This window comes from Ascochyta rabiei, chromosome 4 (assembly GCF_004011695.2).
Source record: "Ascochyta rabiei chromosome 4, complete sequence".
In the NCBI taxonomy this organism is placed as follows: domain Eukaryota; kingdom Fungi; phylum Ascomycota; class Dothideomycetes; order Pleosporales; family Didymellaceae; genus Ascochyta; species Ascochyta rabiei.
This window is the reverse complement of record NC_082408.1, coordinates 502,188-514,663: the sequence shown is the minus strand read 5'-3', so window position 1 is coordinate 514,663 and position 12,476 is coordinate 502,188. Positions and strand designations below refer to the sequence as shown.

At 53.6% G+C, this 12,476-nt stretch overlaps 5 protein-coding genes across 5 annotated transcripts, besides 2 other annotated features; 3 read left to right on the top strand and 2 right to left on the bottom strand.

The window, feature by feature from the left end:
• Positions 1-100: 100 nt before the first annotated feature.
• Positions 101-3,218, bottom strand: EKO05_0002584 (uncharacterized protein; the record flags this gene model as incomplete). Its single annotated transcript, XM_059635942.1, has 2 exons — positions 101-2,655; positions 2,705-3,218. 2 exons carry the CDS (start codon positions 3,216-3,218, stop codon positions 101-103), a joined length of 3,069 nt encoding a protein of 1,022 aa, XP_059491925.1.
• Positions 3,219-3,910: 692 nt separating this feature from the next.
• On the top strand, positions 3,911-4,214 carry EKO05_0002583 (uncharacterized protein; the record flags this gene model as incomplete). The annotated part of the gene is made up of 2 exons (XM_038937940.1): positions 3,911-3,960; positions 4,013-4,214. The coding sequence occupies 2 exons, from the start codon at positions 3,911-3,913 to the stop codon at positions 4,212-4,214; spliced, it is 252 nt and encodes an 83-aa protein (XP_038801182.1).
• A 363-nt stretch (positions 4,215-4,577) lies between these two features.
• EKO05_0002582 (uncharacterized protein) lies at positions 4,578-6,173 on the bottom strand (the record flags this gene model as incomplete). Its single annotated transcript, XM_038938182.1, has 2 exons — positions 4,578-5,515; positions 5,573-6,173. The coding sequence occupies 2 exons, from the start codon at positions 6,171-6,173 to the stop codon at positions 4,578-4,580; spliced, it is 1,539 nt and encodes a 512-aa protein (XP_038801181.1).
• Positions 6,174-6,833: 660 nt separating this feature from the next.
• Positions 6,834-9,690, top strand: EKO05_0002581 (uncharacterized protein; the record flags this gene model as incomplete). Its single annotated transcript, XM_059635941.1, has 3 exons — positions 6,834-8,003; positions 8,056-8,791; positions 8,873-9,690. The coding sequence occupies 3 exons, from the start codon at positions 6,834-6,836 to the stop codon at positions 9,688-9,690; spliced, it is 2,724 nt and encodes a 907-aa protein (XP_059491924.1).
• Positions 7,138-7,219: a tandem repeat.
• A 1,710-nt stretch (positions 9,691-11,400) lies between the features above and the next one.
• EKO05_0002580 (uncharacterized protein) lies at positions 11,401-12,337 on the top strand (the record flags this gene model as incomplete). Its single annotated transcript, XM_038938153.1, has 4 exons — positions 11,401-11,498; positions 11,633-11,731; positions 11,784-11,873; positions 11,980-12,337. The coding sequence occupies 4 exons, from the start codon at positions 11,401-11,403 to the stop codon at positions 12,335-12,337; spliced, it is 645 nt and encodes a 214-aa protein (XP_038801179.1).
• Positions 11,828-11,865: a tandem repeat.
• Positions 12,338-12,476: the final 139 nt, after the last annotated feature.

The window sequence follows — 12,476 nt, the reverse complement described above, 5'->3', positions numbered from 1 at the left end:
GAAGATAGCATGAAACTTGGCGGTCTGACTGCAGCTAAGACGGTGTCAAAGACAATCTGATCCAAACTTCTTTTCAATTCGCTACACTTCTTCGGACTATCTAATATGCCACAGTTGAATTACCCCCATCAATACGATAACTCTCAGGCGGGCCATTGTGACTGTAAGCCACACCCCCCAGATTGAGCACCACCTTTTGCAGAATGACATTTGCCTCCACAAGCCACACCTTTAGCGTGTGCTTGCCTGGGCTTGTCTCACCAAAGTTCGTCGTATTGTACCATGCGTTCTGCGCGACCGCTGTACCCCATCCAACAGGAAAGTTTGGCTGTGGTTGGTCGATGACGTACTGGCGTCGCTGCTCAGGCTTGTTGTCGATCTGAGCAATGTAGGCAAGAGGCTTCTTTGGGTCGATATTGAGACTAGGACTAAGTATAAACGTGACGTTGAGGCCCTTGGAGGCGGTCGTCGGGGTGAATGTGACGAAGTCGTACTCAATAGTTGGCGCGGTCGCTGAGGTGAGGCCTTCGACGAGCGAATCGTTGAGCTTGATGGCTGAGAGGGTACGTCCGTAGTTGGGTAGAGTCGTCAAAGACAGGTTTCCTTTTGGGGTCAGGCGCGTGTAGTGTTCTGCCTCGAAGGCGAGTTGGCCTGCGGATTCGACAAAACCAGCGCTGAAGTTTGAGGGAACGCTTGTCTTGTTTACCTGTAAGATCACTTGCGGCATGCCGAACTGGGTACCATAGTCGTTGCTGCTAGAAATGTTCAGGACACTCTTCTTACCGAAACCATCAGGGACCTGGGAGAAATCGACTTCGACGTAGACGCGGACATCTTCGTCGTTCGGTGCCATGGTGCCAGACGCTTGAGATAGCTTGATGAAAGGCTCTGCCGAGATGTTCCAGTTGAAGGTCTGTGTACCAACGGAGGCAATTTCCAACCAGCGTTTAGGAGTAAAGGGTGTGATATCGAGAAGGTTCAGAGAACCGCCACCGTTTGAGTGCCATTGGTCATCACCAGGAATTGTAGCGTTGCTGCCTTCAACGGCAACGCCAAGGTCGCCAGCGAGTCCTCGCTCTGATGTCTGAACCCAACGGAGGTAGGGCGTCGACTGGCGCATGGGTTGTTGCCAGTAACCTTGGTATCCAAAATGGGTCTGATCCATCATATGGTTCCACTTGCCATTGAACAGCTCATGGTAGCGCTGTGTAAGGTTGTGGTCCTTGTTCATACCGTCAATTGTGCGCTGCATCCATCTGTTCGCGCTGTTCCTTCCCATGCCGCTGTAAGCAATGTTCCTTGCTCCAGAGATCTGCACGTCGACAAAGTTGCCACCCGCAAGTACGCGGTGCAAGACCATCTCGTAGAAGGCGGGCTGTTGTGCCGCAGGAAGAACATCGAAGATATTCTGGGCTTTCTTGCCGATATCTTGCCACTGCGCAAGAATGCGGTCAGCCTCTTCGTAGTTGAGAATGCTGTACGAAGAGGGCTCGACCCATTCAAACTTGCGCATGTTTGCGAGGAAACCGTACTCGTCCAGAATTTCCGAGACCGTCTGTGCATGTACTTTATCAAAGTTTCGTGCAGCCCAGTCTGCAGTCCACTGAGGCACCGACGTCTCGTCGTAGGAATCGATGTCGTAAGCAATGTCGAACCAGTGGCTGATAGCCACCTCACTAGGCTTGATGTCACCGACGTTGACAATCCAAATTCTGTCTGCGTCGCGGTCCTTCGCCAGTCGCATTTGCTCATACGTCTTCTGCAGCTGGATAGTGTCGATCCACTTGTAGTTGCGCGAGTCACCGACGTAATCGAAATGGTAATAGACACCGGCGCCGCCGGATCTCTTCTTCTCGTCGCCGACGGGTAATCTTCGAATGTTTTGGAAGTTGTCCTCGGTCCACAGCAGTGTGACATAGTCTGGAACCTTCATACCAGCCTCGAAGTAATCCTGAACCTCTTTGTACAGACACCACATCTGTGGCACTTCCGAAGCATTGCCGTAGATCTTGTTCAAGATGTCCTGTTGGGCGTCCACGACGGCCTCAAGTACACTCGTTTGTACATCGGAAGACATAGCGGTGTCATGGTAGCCGCGCATTCCAACGGTGACCACGTTCTCGAAGGGCGCGGCTCGCTGAGCGCCTTCATAGAAGTAGTCGTACAGTGTAGCATTGTTAGTCGCCCATTGCCAGCCAGACTCACTGCCCTTGGCCACTTTGCTCCACTCAGAGGTGGCACGCACCATGGGTTCGGTGTGCGAAGTTCCCATCACAATACCGTACTCGTCTGCAAGCGGCTGGTTGCGTGGGTCATCGACATTGAACATACCGTTCCACATCGCTGGCCACAAGTAGTTTGCCCTTGATCTGAGCAGCAGCTCGAAGACATGGGCGTAGAACTCGGCTCCAAAAGGGCTGTTGCCTCCGTATACCGGGTATTTGTTGTTCGCCCATCCGGTCAGCGCAGGGGCTTCGTCGTTGATGAAGAAGCCACGATATTTGACAGTGGGAGTCTTCTGCACCTTTGTGACGTCGAGTGCGTAGACCTCAGCGTGGCTCTTGGGAGGCACATCGGCGAACCAATGCCATGGGGATACACCTATCTGCTCTGAGACGTCGTAGATACCGTAAATCGCACCTCGGCGGTCGCTGCCTGCGCGTTGTCAATTCAAACCCTCCAAATACTACACTGAAAAGCTTACCAGCAATGACAAGCGCCTGATCGGTCCCATTCATGGGATTCCGCACTAACGCGCTGACATACGCCTCCCATTGCCCTTCAATTTCGCTGATATCGAGCTTGCCGCTTGAGATTAAAGCGTCAATCAAGCTCGAATTCCCGACTGTGCCCACGATGATGGCCGTGCCACCAGTGCTGTTTCCGCTCGTGCCCGCACTCCAGTCATCGCTGATGCCTGTGACATTGAAGATCGTGGACGCGTTTGCGGTGGGCGAACCAGTGGCTGTCAATGTTGCATTGGCGTTTGTTACTCGTCCGAAGTCAATGGCAAGATCGTGCGCCGCTCGAAGTACACCAGGCCAATCTGCAGCATCGATGTGAATGCTGGCTGGCTGAGAACTGGTAGCGAGAAGATAGCTTTCATTGCTGGCAGCGAAGTTGACGGTAGGTCTACGGAAGCTCTCAATAGCAGTTGTAGGAACGACAAGGCACGCAGAGAGCACAATGCTTACTATACGACGCGGTGAGAGCTCCATGGTGGCGATGAGGCAGAATTGCTAGGGCTGCTGAACCATCGAGGGGGATGCCTGGACTTCTTATGTACGCAAAGGTCCCATGCAAGACATTAGCCAGGATGGCCTACATCCACAGGTACGAACGGCTCCATAGCCCTGTGTTGATCACTCTTCCCACGCAAGTCCATCGCCCAATTTCCAGTAACAAGACGCTGCTAAACGGTCCGAAGTGACGTGCGCTGCGGTGACCGGCTATATTCAAGGATAAATCACACGCGACGAGACCATCGTGGCTTCCCCAGGTTCATTGAGTGGGGCGAGCAGCGTAGCTGCGAAGTAAGATGCCGAAAGAAGATTGTCCCGAACTCCTCTCGGTACGGTAGAAAGCGTTAAGCATATGTAGGCAATACGCTGAAAGTCTGACAAAACGAAATAAAATCAACTGAAAATATTCCGTAAGGTCTGCTATAATCAGAGTCCCGCGACTCGTGTATCAGCTGCAATGAGAGCGACGTAGAGGCTGTATCAAACGGTCTTGGTGTCCGGGCGGAGGTGAATTTGAAAAGGCTAATGTGGACCCGCGCTAGTTGTCCCCGCAAACCGCTCGGACATGCCAAGCCTGAAACTTTCGGCAGCCGCGACTGTGACTGAACATTTTCCAAAGCAGGCGCGAACTGCACGCAACCCCGTCTCGACAATTCACAACCGACGAAATGGCACAGGGAGCAGTCAAAAAGTCCAAGCCTGTTGCGGCGCCTAGGAAGTATAGCTTCCTTTTCGGTTTGTTTCTGCACATGGACTAACCGGACCTGCAGAGCCTCCAAATCCGGCCCTCGACCTGGTGCGAAGGTCATCAAGCCCAAGAAGGCCAACCTCATCCAACAGAATAAGATCAAGAAGAAGAGCGCCGCCGGCCTCGTTGGTCAGACCGAGAAATTCCTTGCGGAGAAGGCAGGCCATCTGGAGATACTGAAGGGTGGAAAGAAAGACAAGAAAGAGGGCTCAAAGAGCAAATGAAGAGCATGTCCGAGACTGGAGGAGTCCCGATGGTTAAGACATGATTTGACTGGGAACACCACATGTGCAGCACCGCAAGAGAACTCCAGCTTGAGTCTCTGTGGGCGCCCAAGATTTGGTCACCAAGATGGCGACTACGGCCGAAACGGTCCAATAAAGTGCCATAACTTGTCCGATTGGCGTCACATATCTCAGCGCCGGGTATGCTGTGGAGAAGTAGTGGCGATTAGCTCCGTGACGAGGGGATATTGGGTCGAGAAGATCGAAAGAAGGGAGATTGCTCCTGCTAAGGCGGCTTCTGAGTTCGCTGAAATGCGTATACCATGTCGTAAACCCGCAACATGTAATGAAATTTCATACCCCTCAGATAATACCAGCTCGTGCAGCCTCACCAGCACCAGTTTCAACATTGGCCTCGCGTGCTTTGCCCTTTCCAAGACCACCCTCTCCAACTCCCATTCGGCGTGCAACATAGCGCTGAGCAACAATACCAACGCTAAGGCTGATAGTCTCCTCCAACCATTCAGAAACCCACTCACGAGGGTCGACTCCTCCACTCTCGATGATCTCTTGGATCTCTTGTGGCAGTCCTTGCTCTTCGCCTGCAGCTTCTGTGTTCGCAGGAGCATCCAACCACTCTGCCCATTTGGCAGGAAAGGACTGGCTAATTGCCTTAAAACTGATGCCATGGATAGGATCGTACAGATACACCGCGAAAGCGACTAGTTCCTCGTCTTCCTTCTGTTCCTGTTCATCGCTCTCTTTTGTGTCGGCTGATGTCGAAGTGCCAAAGAGTTCTGCAGGCTCTGAATAGCTGATGGCCTGGATTGCGATGAAGATGTCGCTGCTGCGCACAGGGTTGCTTTCGCTGAGGACCTCAGTAGCTTGCTTGGCAACTGCCTCAATGCCTCCTCTAGCAGCGAAGAACTCGTCGGCATAAGATTCGGCGCTCACCCTGGTGAGCTTTGTGCCTTCGATGAGACCTTTGACTGTGCTTAGGTCTCGCTTGTCTGAGTGACGCCACCATGGCCCATCGTTCCAGCCCCCACCGCCCCCTCTATATCCCTCCATAGAGCCGCGTTTTGTAGACTCTGAACCGCGCTGGATGACAAGCAGGTCACCACCCTCAACCTGAGCCATGACGGTGGAGAAGGTCTGATGGATTATAGGGTCGAGCGAGGGATAGCCGATGAGGTCGTGAGTGATGTGGATTTGTAGCCTTTCATGTTGTGCGATGGGAGGAGCAAGGGTGTGTAGTATGTTGGTGAAGGTGGGCAACGCGTGCTTGCTTAGCTCTCCGCCTGTCAGTTGTCAGCATACCGAGGTATCATGTTGCATCGAGGACGACGTCGGCGTACCCATGCCACGAAGAGCGCCGACATTGCCGCGCACTTGCTCTGCCCATCGCTGTGCTTCTTGGTTTTTCTGGAGTTCCTGATAGGCAGCTTCTGCTTGCTTCTTCGCCGCATTTGCAGCCTCAGTCGCAGTGTTCAAGATACCGCCCCAGCCTCCGCCCCACCAGGAGCCGCCTGATGAAGCTGATGGCTCATCTTTGGGCACAGACGTCTCTTTGACGGGCTCCTCTTGGGTAAGCGCAAAGCTCTGGTGGAACGATCGTGTGCTCTCCCCTGACTTCCTTGGCGGTGCTGCTCGATCCTCGCTGGTACGCGCTGAGCCAGTGGAGGAGGGAGTCGCAACATCAGCGCCTCTCCGGTTGCTTGAGGCGGTCGACGATGACGACAGTTTGGGTGTATTGGGACGACTTGTTGGACGCAGTCCTTCTGGGCGCTGGAACTTGCCAAGGTCCTCGAGCTCTTCGAGGCCCTTGAGTGCATCGTCCTCTTGTGTCAGCTTCTGTCGTGGGGCTTTTGGCCCCTTCTTTGGTGGAGGAGCTGCTGGTGTCTCTGCGCCTAGCAGTTCAAGCTCTGCGAGCTCCTCCTCGACTGTTTTGGGCGGCATTGTAGGTCACAAATAATCTTTGGACGATAGCAGTGAGCGACGAAGAACAGCCGCAGCTCAAGGAGGTAAGAAGTGCAAGTGGTCGTCGTTCACTGTCAGCTGTGCTACAACTGTACTACTGCACGTTCGCACTGTCGTTTGGGAGGTCCCGCTGGAAGATGTCCGTCATGCTAGCGCGGGACTGCCATTGGCCACGATCGTTGCTGCCAAGGGACCGCCTCAGACAAAGATCATCACACATCTCGTCCCTTACTGCTTGCTTTGGTCCATTTGCTTTCCTTGAATCTCTGTATCAACCAACTGCAAGCATTTTCGCGGTCTTATCGTCATTGCACGTAGTATCGTTCATCTTCCAGTCCTGCGGGTGTTCCGCCTCCCTGACAGGCTTGGATCTGCGCTACGCCTCCTCGGGAGTGTACATGCAGACCTCGATTCAAATAACTATACGAGCGCAGCACTTGCGCGCTCAACTTACACCAGGCATTGATTCCAATGCCAGCACCACGGACGCTTTCTGCTCGTTCCTCACAACGGCGCAATTCCGTGCAAGATGACACGGCTTCGCGGACCCGTCCTAGTCGAGGAGCGCCTACTGCAACAAAATCGGAGTCCACCGAAGTCGTTGCTTCAAAGCAAAGTCCACACAAGCTGAGTCCTACCATGACAAGAAAGACCACTCGTTCGGCATCCAACATCTCCAGCCAACCATCTTTTACCGATGCTGCGCCTGAGGTGTACGCTTCGTACGAGCGTCCATTTCTAATGGTCTTTGGCTTGTCACGAGAATTCTTTGATGGTCTAAAGAAGCACCATGGCAAACTACCCAAACAACGCAGAAATCTCGACAACGCTGAACAGGAGTCCCCAACATCAGATGAAGAATCTGAATCTGAAGCAGAAGAAAGTGCAAACGAGAGTGAGGAATCTGCTGACGCGACACCCACTGTGTCTCATGCCACGCCAAGAGGCCGAGGCCGTGGTGGGCGCGGAGGACGCGGAGGACGAGGAGGGCGAGGAAGAGGTGCTCGCGGGAGAGGAAGAGGAGGCCGAGCTCGTGGAGGCATGGTTCGAGCTGCTTCGCCCATCCGATCTCGTCCATTGCGCACAGCAGCTCCCACGTTTCCGCTCACAGAAGAAGACGATGGTCCGTCCAATCAGACAACGCCAAACGGCGCTAAGCCCTCCCCCCAGCCTAACGAGGACGACCTCGTGACCGAGGAATCCGAATTGGCCAACTCCCACGACCTTGGAAGCGAAGAGGATGCAGACAGTGATGTCGAAGAAGAGTCTATAGGGAGCGCGCACTTGGAGTCGATGACTCCAGCTGGTTCACCCCCATCATCCACTACGCCCCATGGTTCTCCTCCCGAAGGTTTACTCAACGCTATACTGGACGGCTCATACACTCCTTCGTTGGCTGCAGAGTCTCGCACTAAACCATCATCGAGGTCTACAACGAAGACAAGGGTCCCGAAGATCTCTTTCACAGCGATCTCAGCATCTCAAACGCCTCGGGAGTCAGCCTCAACACCAGCAGAATCTGCTGCGGTCAAACGGCTCAATCCCGAGGACGACATACTCACCGAAGAGGATCTCCCTGGCCCTTGGGTTCATGACGTCAGCCCACAAGCCTTCGATGACTGCGAAGATCTGGCCGACTATCTTCTGCAGCGGAAATTTGAGGCGATGCCCGATGTCACCAAAATTATCGCAGCTTTCAACAAATTCTCAGCCTCTCAACGAAGCACCAAAAACTTGTATGCACTGGCCGAGAACGCACAGTACATTCTCAAATGTTGGCAGGACGAGTACCTGGAGTTGGATGCGCGAGTAAGCTATACCCCGTTGTTCAGGGCCAAAGTTCGAGGCTAACACTGTTCAGACAGCGCCCCACATGCACCCGCCAAAAAAGGCCTGCAACAGTGGGCGTATCCCCGTGGCACCGCAGTTGTTCGAAGATGCGAAAGAGGCAGATTTATATGGCTACACCTTCGATCCCAAGAAACCGCCAGGGTGTCAAGACCCATGGGTTCAACGTCCGGGGGCCGAAAAAAGCGGCGGTCGAGAGCTCCGAACACGCCGTGCGCGGGACATGCTGGATTCTGCGGCTCCGAGCGAAGAGGATGAGGAGGATAACGAAGGCCGCTTATCGAGGCGACAACGGAAAGCGCCTCGCAAATTCGATGGCACTGATGCTGTGACAGGAGCTACAACTCCAAAGAAACATAATGGGTGGGGTGGCGCCCGGAAAAAGGGCGTCAGCAGATTCGCCATGCCTGCATCCGAAACGCCAGAGCCTGACAGTAGGCCAGTCAAACGCGCCAGAACTGCAGCGGCTTCGGCTCTACATCAGCGCCTCGTTCACGAAAGTGTGCGTGAGGGCTCAGTAGCCACAACATCCGGTGATGAGGGTTCTTCAACCATGGACGTTGAAGAGTACACGGATGCAAGCACAAAACGCGGGCGACCGCCAGGAAGCAAAAACACAGGGCGGCGTAGTGATTTTGGTATCAAGAAGGGGCCACGGAAGAAGACCAGCGAAGTCAATACACCAGTACCATCAGCGCACGGTCCGAATGCTCCACCCCCAGCATTGCAGTCGTTGAGCGCAGGTCAAGGTCAGTTCTCCATTGATCCACAGCCTTTTTCAGATGCACATCCCTTGCCAGCACCGAACTCTGCTGAGACGGTCTTCCAAGCTACACCGCAACCTGCAGCTACACAAGAGGGTACGCTCGTACACCCAAGTGAGTCGAGCACACCAGATGCTTACATGATCACTGCTCCATTAAGCCAGTACACCAACAATCATGCCGAGGATTCTAGCCCTGCATCTGGATCGAGACGGAAGCCGCGTGTCAAGAGTGAAAAGCGGAGTCAGTCGATGACTATCTGGTGGGCTGAGCGTAAAGCGCGCAAGAAAGAGCAAGATGAGAAGGAAGGCAGGCCTGCAAAACCACCAACCTCAAGATCGAACTCTTCAAGCGGACGGCGAGGTGGTCGAGCAGCTGGAGGGCCGAGTGCGACAGCAACGCCCGCATCGACCCCTCCAGAAGCGCAGCGACCTTCTCTCATGCACCATCATCAAGACCACTACCCGCCAGACGCCTATCCTATGCATGCACACTTGCCTCCACTATCAGCTCCATCTCCGCATATGATGTACGCTTCAGCGCCGTTACAGCACCCTATGATGTTGCAGTATTCTCCGCTTGCTGCTCTCCCTTCTGGGACATTTCCGGGATACTCTGGCCCGCCATCGCTTCATGGACACCTTGGACCTCGAACACTTGCTCCCGCTCCACAGCAACTGCCCACCTACCCAAGTCCTTACGGGCCACAAAGCCCTGTTGGATCCCGACCGAGGAGCAGCGGTCGTAACGGTCCACCACCCTTGGCGCCTGCACCGCCGCAGCACTATAGTCCGTATCCACCAGTGAGTATGGGCAGGGAGATGCCCTTCAAGGTCATGGTACCGGGCCCTCCGCCTCACGATGACAGAAGAGGCAGCCGTTAGCAGCGGCCACCTGGGGGGAGATATGTGGAGGTAATTGTAATTGATGATTAGCGTCCTATTTCTATGTTGCGGGCACAGATGTTGCGGAACGGTGTTTCCTTCAGCAGAGGGTATGGTACATTGCAGGGTTTTTCGGCAGCCTTTCTCAATGCATCATATTCAGACCAAGGTCTCTCACGCAGGAGCGATGGAACAAATGTGTGTCGATCATAGATGTCTAGCTGCACGTTGGCCAGAATTATTGTCTGCACGGTCTCAGATTCGCACTCTCTTACTGAACGGAGTTGGAGTTGCGCATCAGCTTAGCTCATCTTGATCGGCCGTCGCTGACAATAGCCCGCGACAATAAACCCCCGGTTCTCAGGTGGCAATAGATATAGAACGTGCTTCTACTGAACTCGGGAACCTGATCCTCTAGCTCTGTCTCGCACAGTCAGAGTTGCGCTGCCGGGTGACTTGGACGCCTCGTGTTCAGATCCTGGTTCCGTTCGACTCTTACGAAGAATTGCGTGTCCCTCGCATCTAAGACTGCTGCCTAAAGGGCAATGACGGATCCTCAGATAATTCCTACGCTTTGTAGAGAAATTCGATGCTGTTTCGAATATTGCTAACCAGTAGTGGAGAGCTGTGGCAGTCAAGCGACCCGTTTCCATTGTGGATGGCTCATAGATGCGTTATGTGCACACAATAAGATGCACAGAGACTGGTGGTAGGTGATCGAGACTGGGGCTGGCATTAAGTCTGCCTCGCCTCTTTGAGAAATGGCGGAGGTGTTGGAGCGAAGGATGGATCGAGTGGGGCGGACCCAACGGCGCACACTACCCGCGGAGCCCCCACCATCGCCCTCGAGACGTCTCTGAAGACACTGCACAGTTTTCACACAGTAACCGTTATGGATTGCCTGACCCCTGCGGACACCGCCATATAGCAACCGAGCTTTCCCGATCCTGTTCGAGCCCAGCAGATTAGGCGTCCCAGCTCCGAATCACCCAATAACAACCACCGCCAGCAACCACCGCACAGCCTCGCTGGAAACCACCGCCAAACCATCGGCAAGCAGAATAAAACGCAAAATCTCCGTCAATGGTATGCCTGATGAGTCCGCCCTTCGCCAGCAGAACTGACGGATTTCTCTCCGCGTCTCGGTGCCAATGCTTGAGACAAGCCTCCTTCTGCTGGACACCTAACAGGACCAAAGTGGTAATTCAGACATCACCAGCATGTCCATTGTGTCTCACGTATGGCCAAATTTAGGGCTGGCCATGTTCTCGACGAGCCTCAAGCGTGGCTTGTGGAGACGAAGGCATCCGTCAAACTGTCACAGCTCACGATGACGCTGATCAGGGCGACCTTGGGGGCCAGATAACATGAAAGAGATGGATATCGCGGGATTAGACGTGCAATGCTGTGCAGGGCAGCCTGGAAGCAAGCGTCAAGACATGACACTGTTGTATGATTAAACGCATATAAGGTGCACGATCCAAACCAAGGCAAAGATATCACAAACCCGGCATCTCAAGCATCATCTACAATTAGCTTTCACTCTGTCGCATACGATCACAGGTATAATTGCTTTGTCCGCTTCGTGTACACTTAGCCGAAGGTGTTTCAATGCTTTCTCTACTGCTTCATCTCGATACCTTTCCTAGAATACTTGGAAACGCTCCAAATCTCTTCCTATCAATAATCAGCCACTATCAGATCGCAAGTATGCCATCACATGCGTATGGACGGAGTGGAAATGGTCATAATGGCTCAAATGAGAAATCAAGTCGTGATCCTGTTCCTGAACCACCACCAGCGCCTCCGTAAGTATCTTCTCCAACTCCACGAGTCGGGCAGTTGCTCGTGCGCAACGTTCCTCTGTCACGATGTTATTTCCAGCATCTCGTCTCTGTCGATGCCCCATCCGGAGTGATATCCGCTAACCGTCCACCAATAGGATTATTATTTTGTCCGAAAATAGCAGCGGGAGTGGACCTCAGCCTCAAGAACGGGACCCGGTATCGTGTCCGCCACACCCAAATACGTCATCAGCACGGTACGCGTAACCTGGACTTCAATAATTGTTCCACCCCTAAACAAAACCACAGGACCCCTTCTTCGATACCAGAAAACGGTTCTACATTCACATCGTCAAAGCCAAAGCCAAAACCTGAGCCTGAACCACATCCAGCACCACCGTAAGTCTTCTCCATCTCGCATGCCGCCCTGCGTCTGAGCATGCGACCTTTTCTGGTCAAGGACTGCACATGCATCTATCGCCGAATGAATCTGATTTTCTGGTAGTGTAATTATCCTCTCGCGCACCGAACGCTCGACCCCCACCTATCCATCAGCTCCTTCTCCTCCTTCACCACCTTCACAAATCCTCAACAGCCCTGTGGACGGTACCCGCGAGATCACAGCCCCCGGCTCTACGACCAAAAGCCATACAATGGGCTCCAAAGCTAGCAAACTCGCGCCCCAAAACGGCAAATTGCAGTCATCGCAGGACAAGAAGGACAAGGACGAGATGAAGGAGCCGACAAATTACTACACACACAGGAGTAAGAGCATGAGAAGAAAGGCTGGCAAGGAAGCCAACAGTGATGGAGCAGGTGGTTCGGCCGGAAGCTCTGGCGGTGGTGCTGGAGGGATGGCATAATATCGCTTGCGAAGAGAATGACAGAGCTTTGTGGTTAGCATTGGCGTTTAGCATTGTCGGTCTTGCATGGTCAGCTTAGAAATCTTTAGCAACACTTGAACCTTTGTTGAAAGCGGAATGGATTCTCCGTTGACGTCCG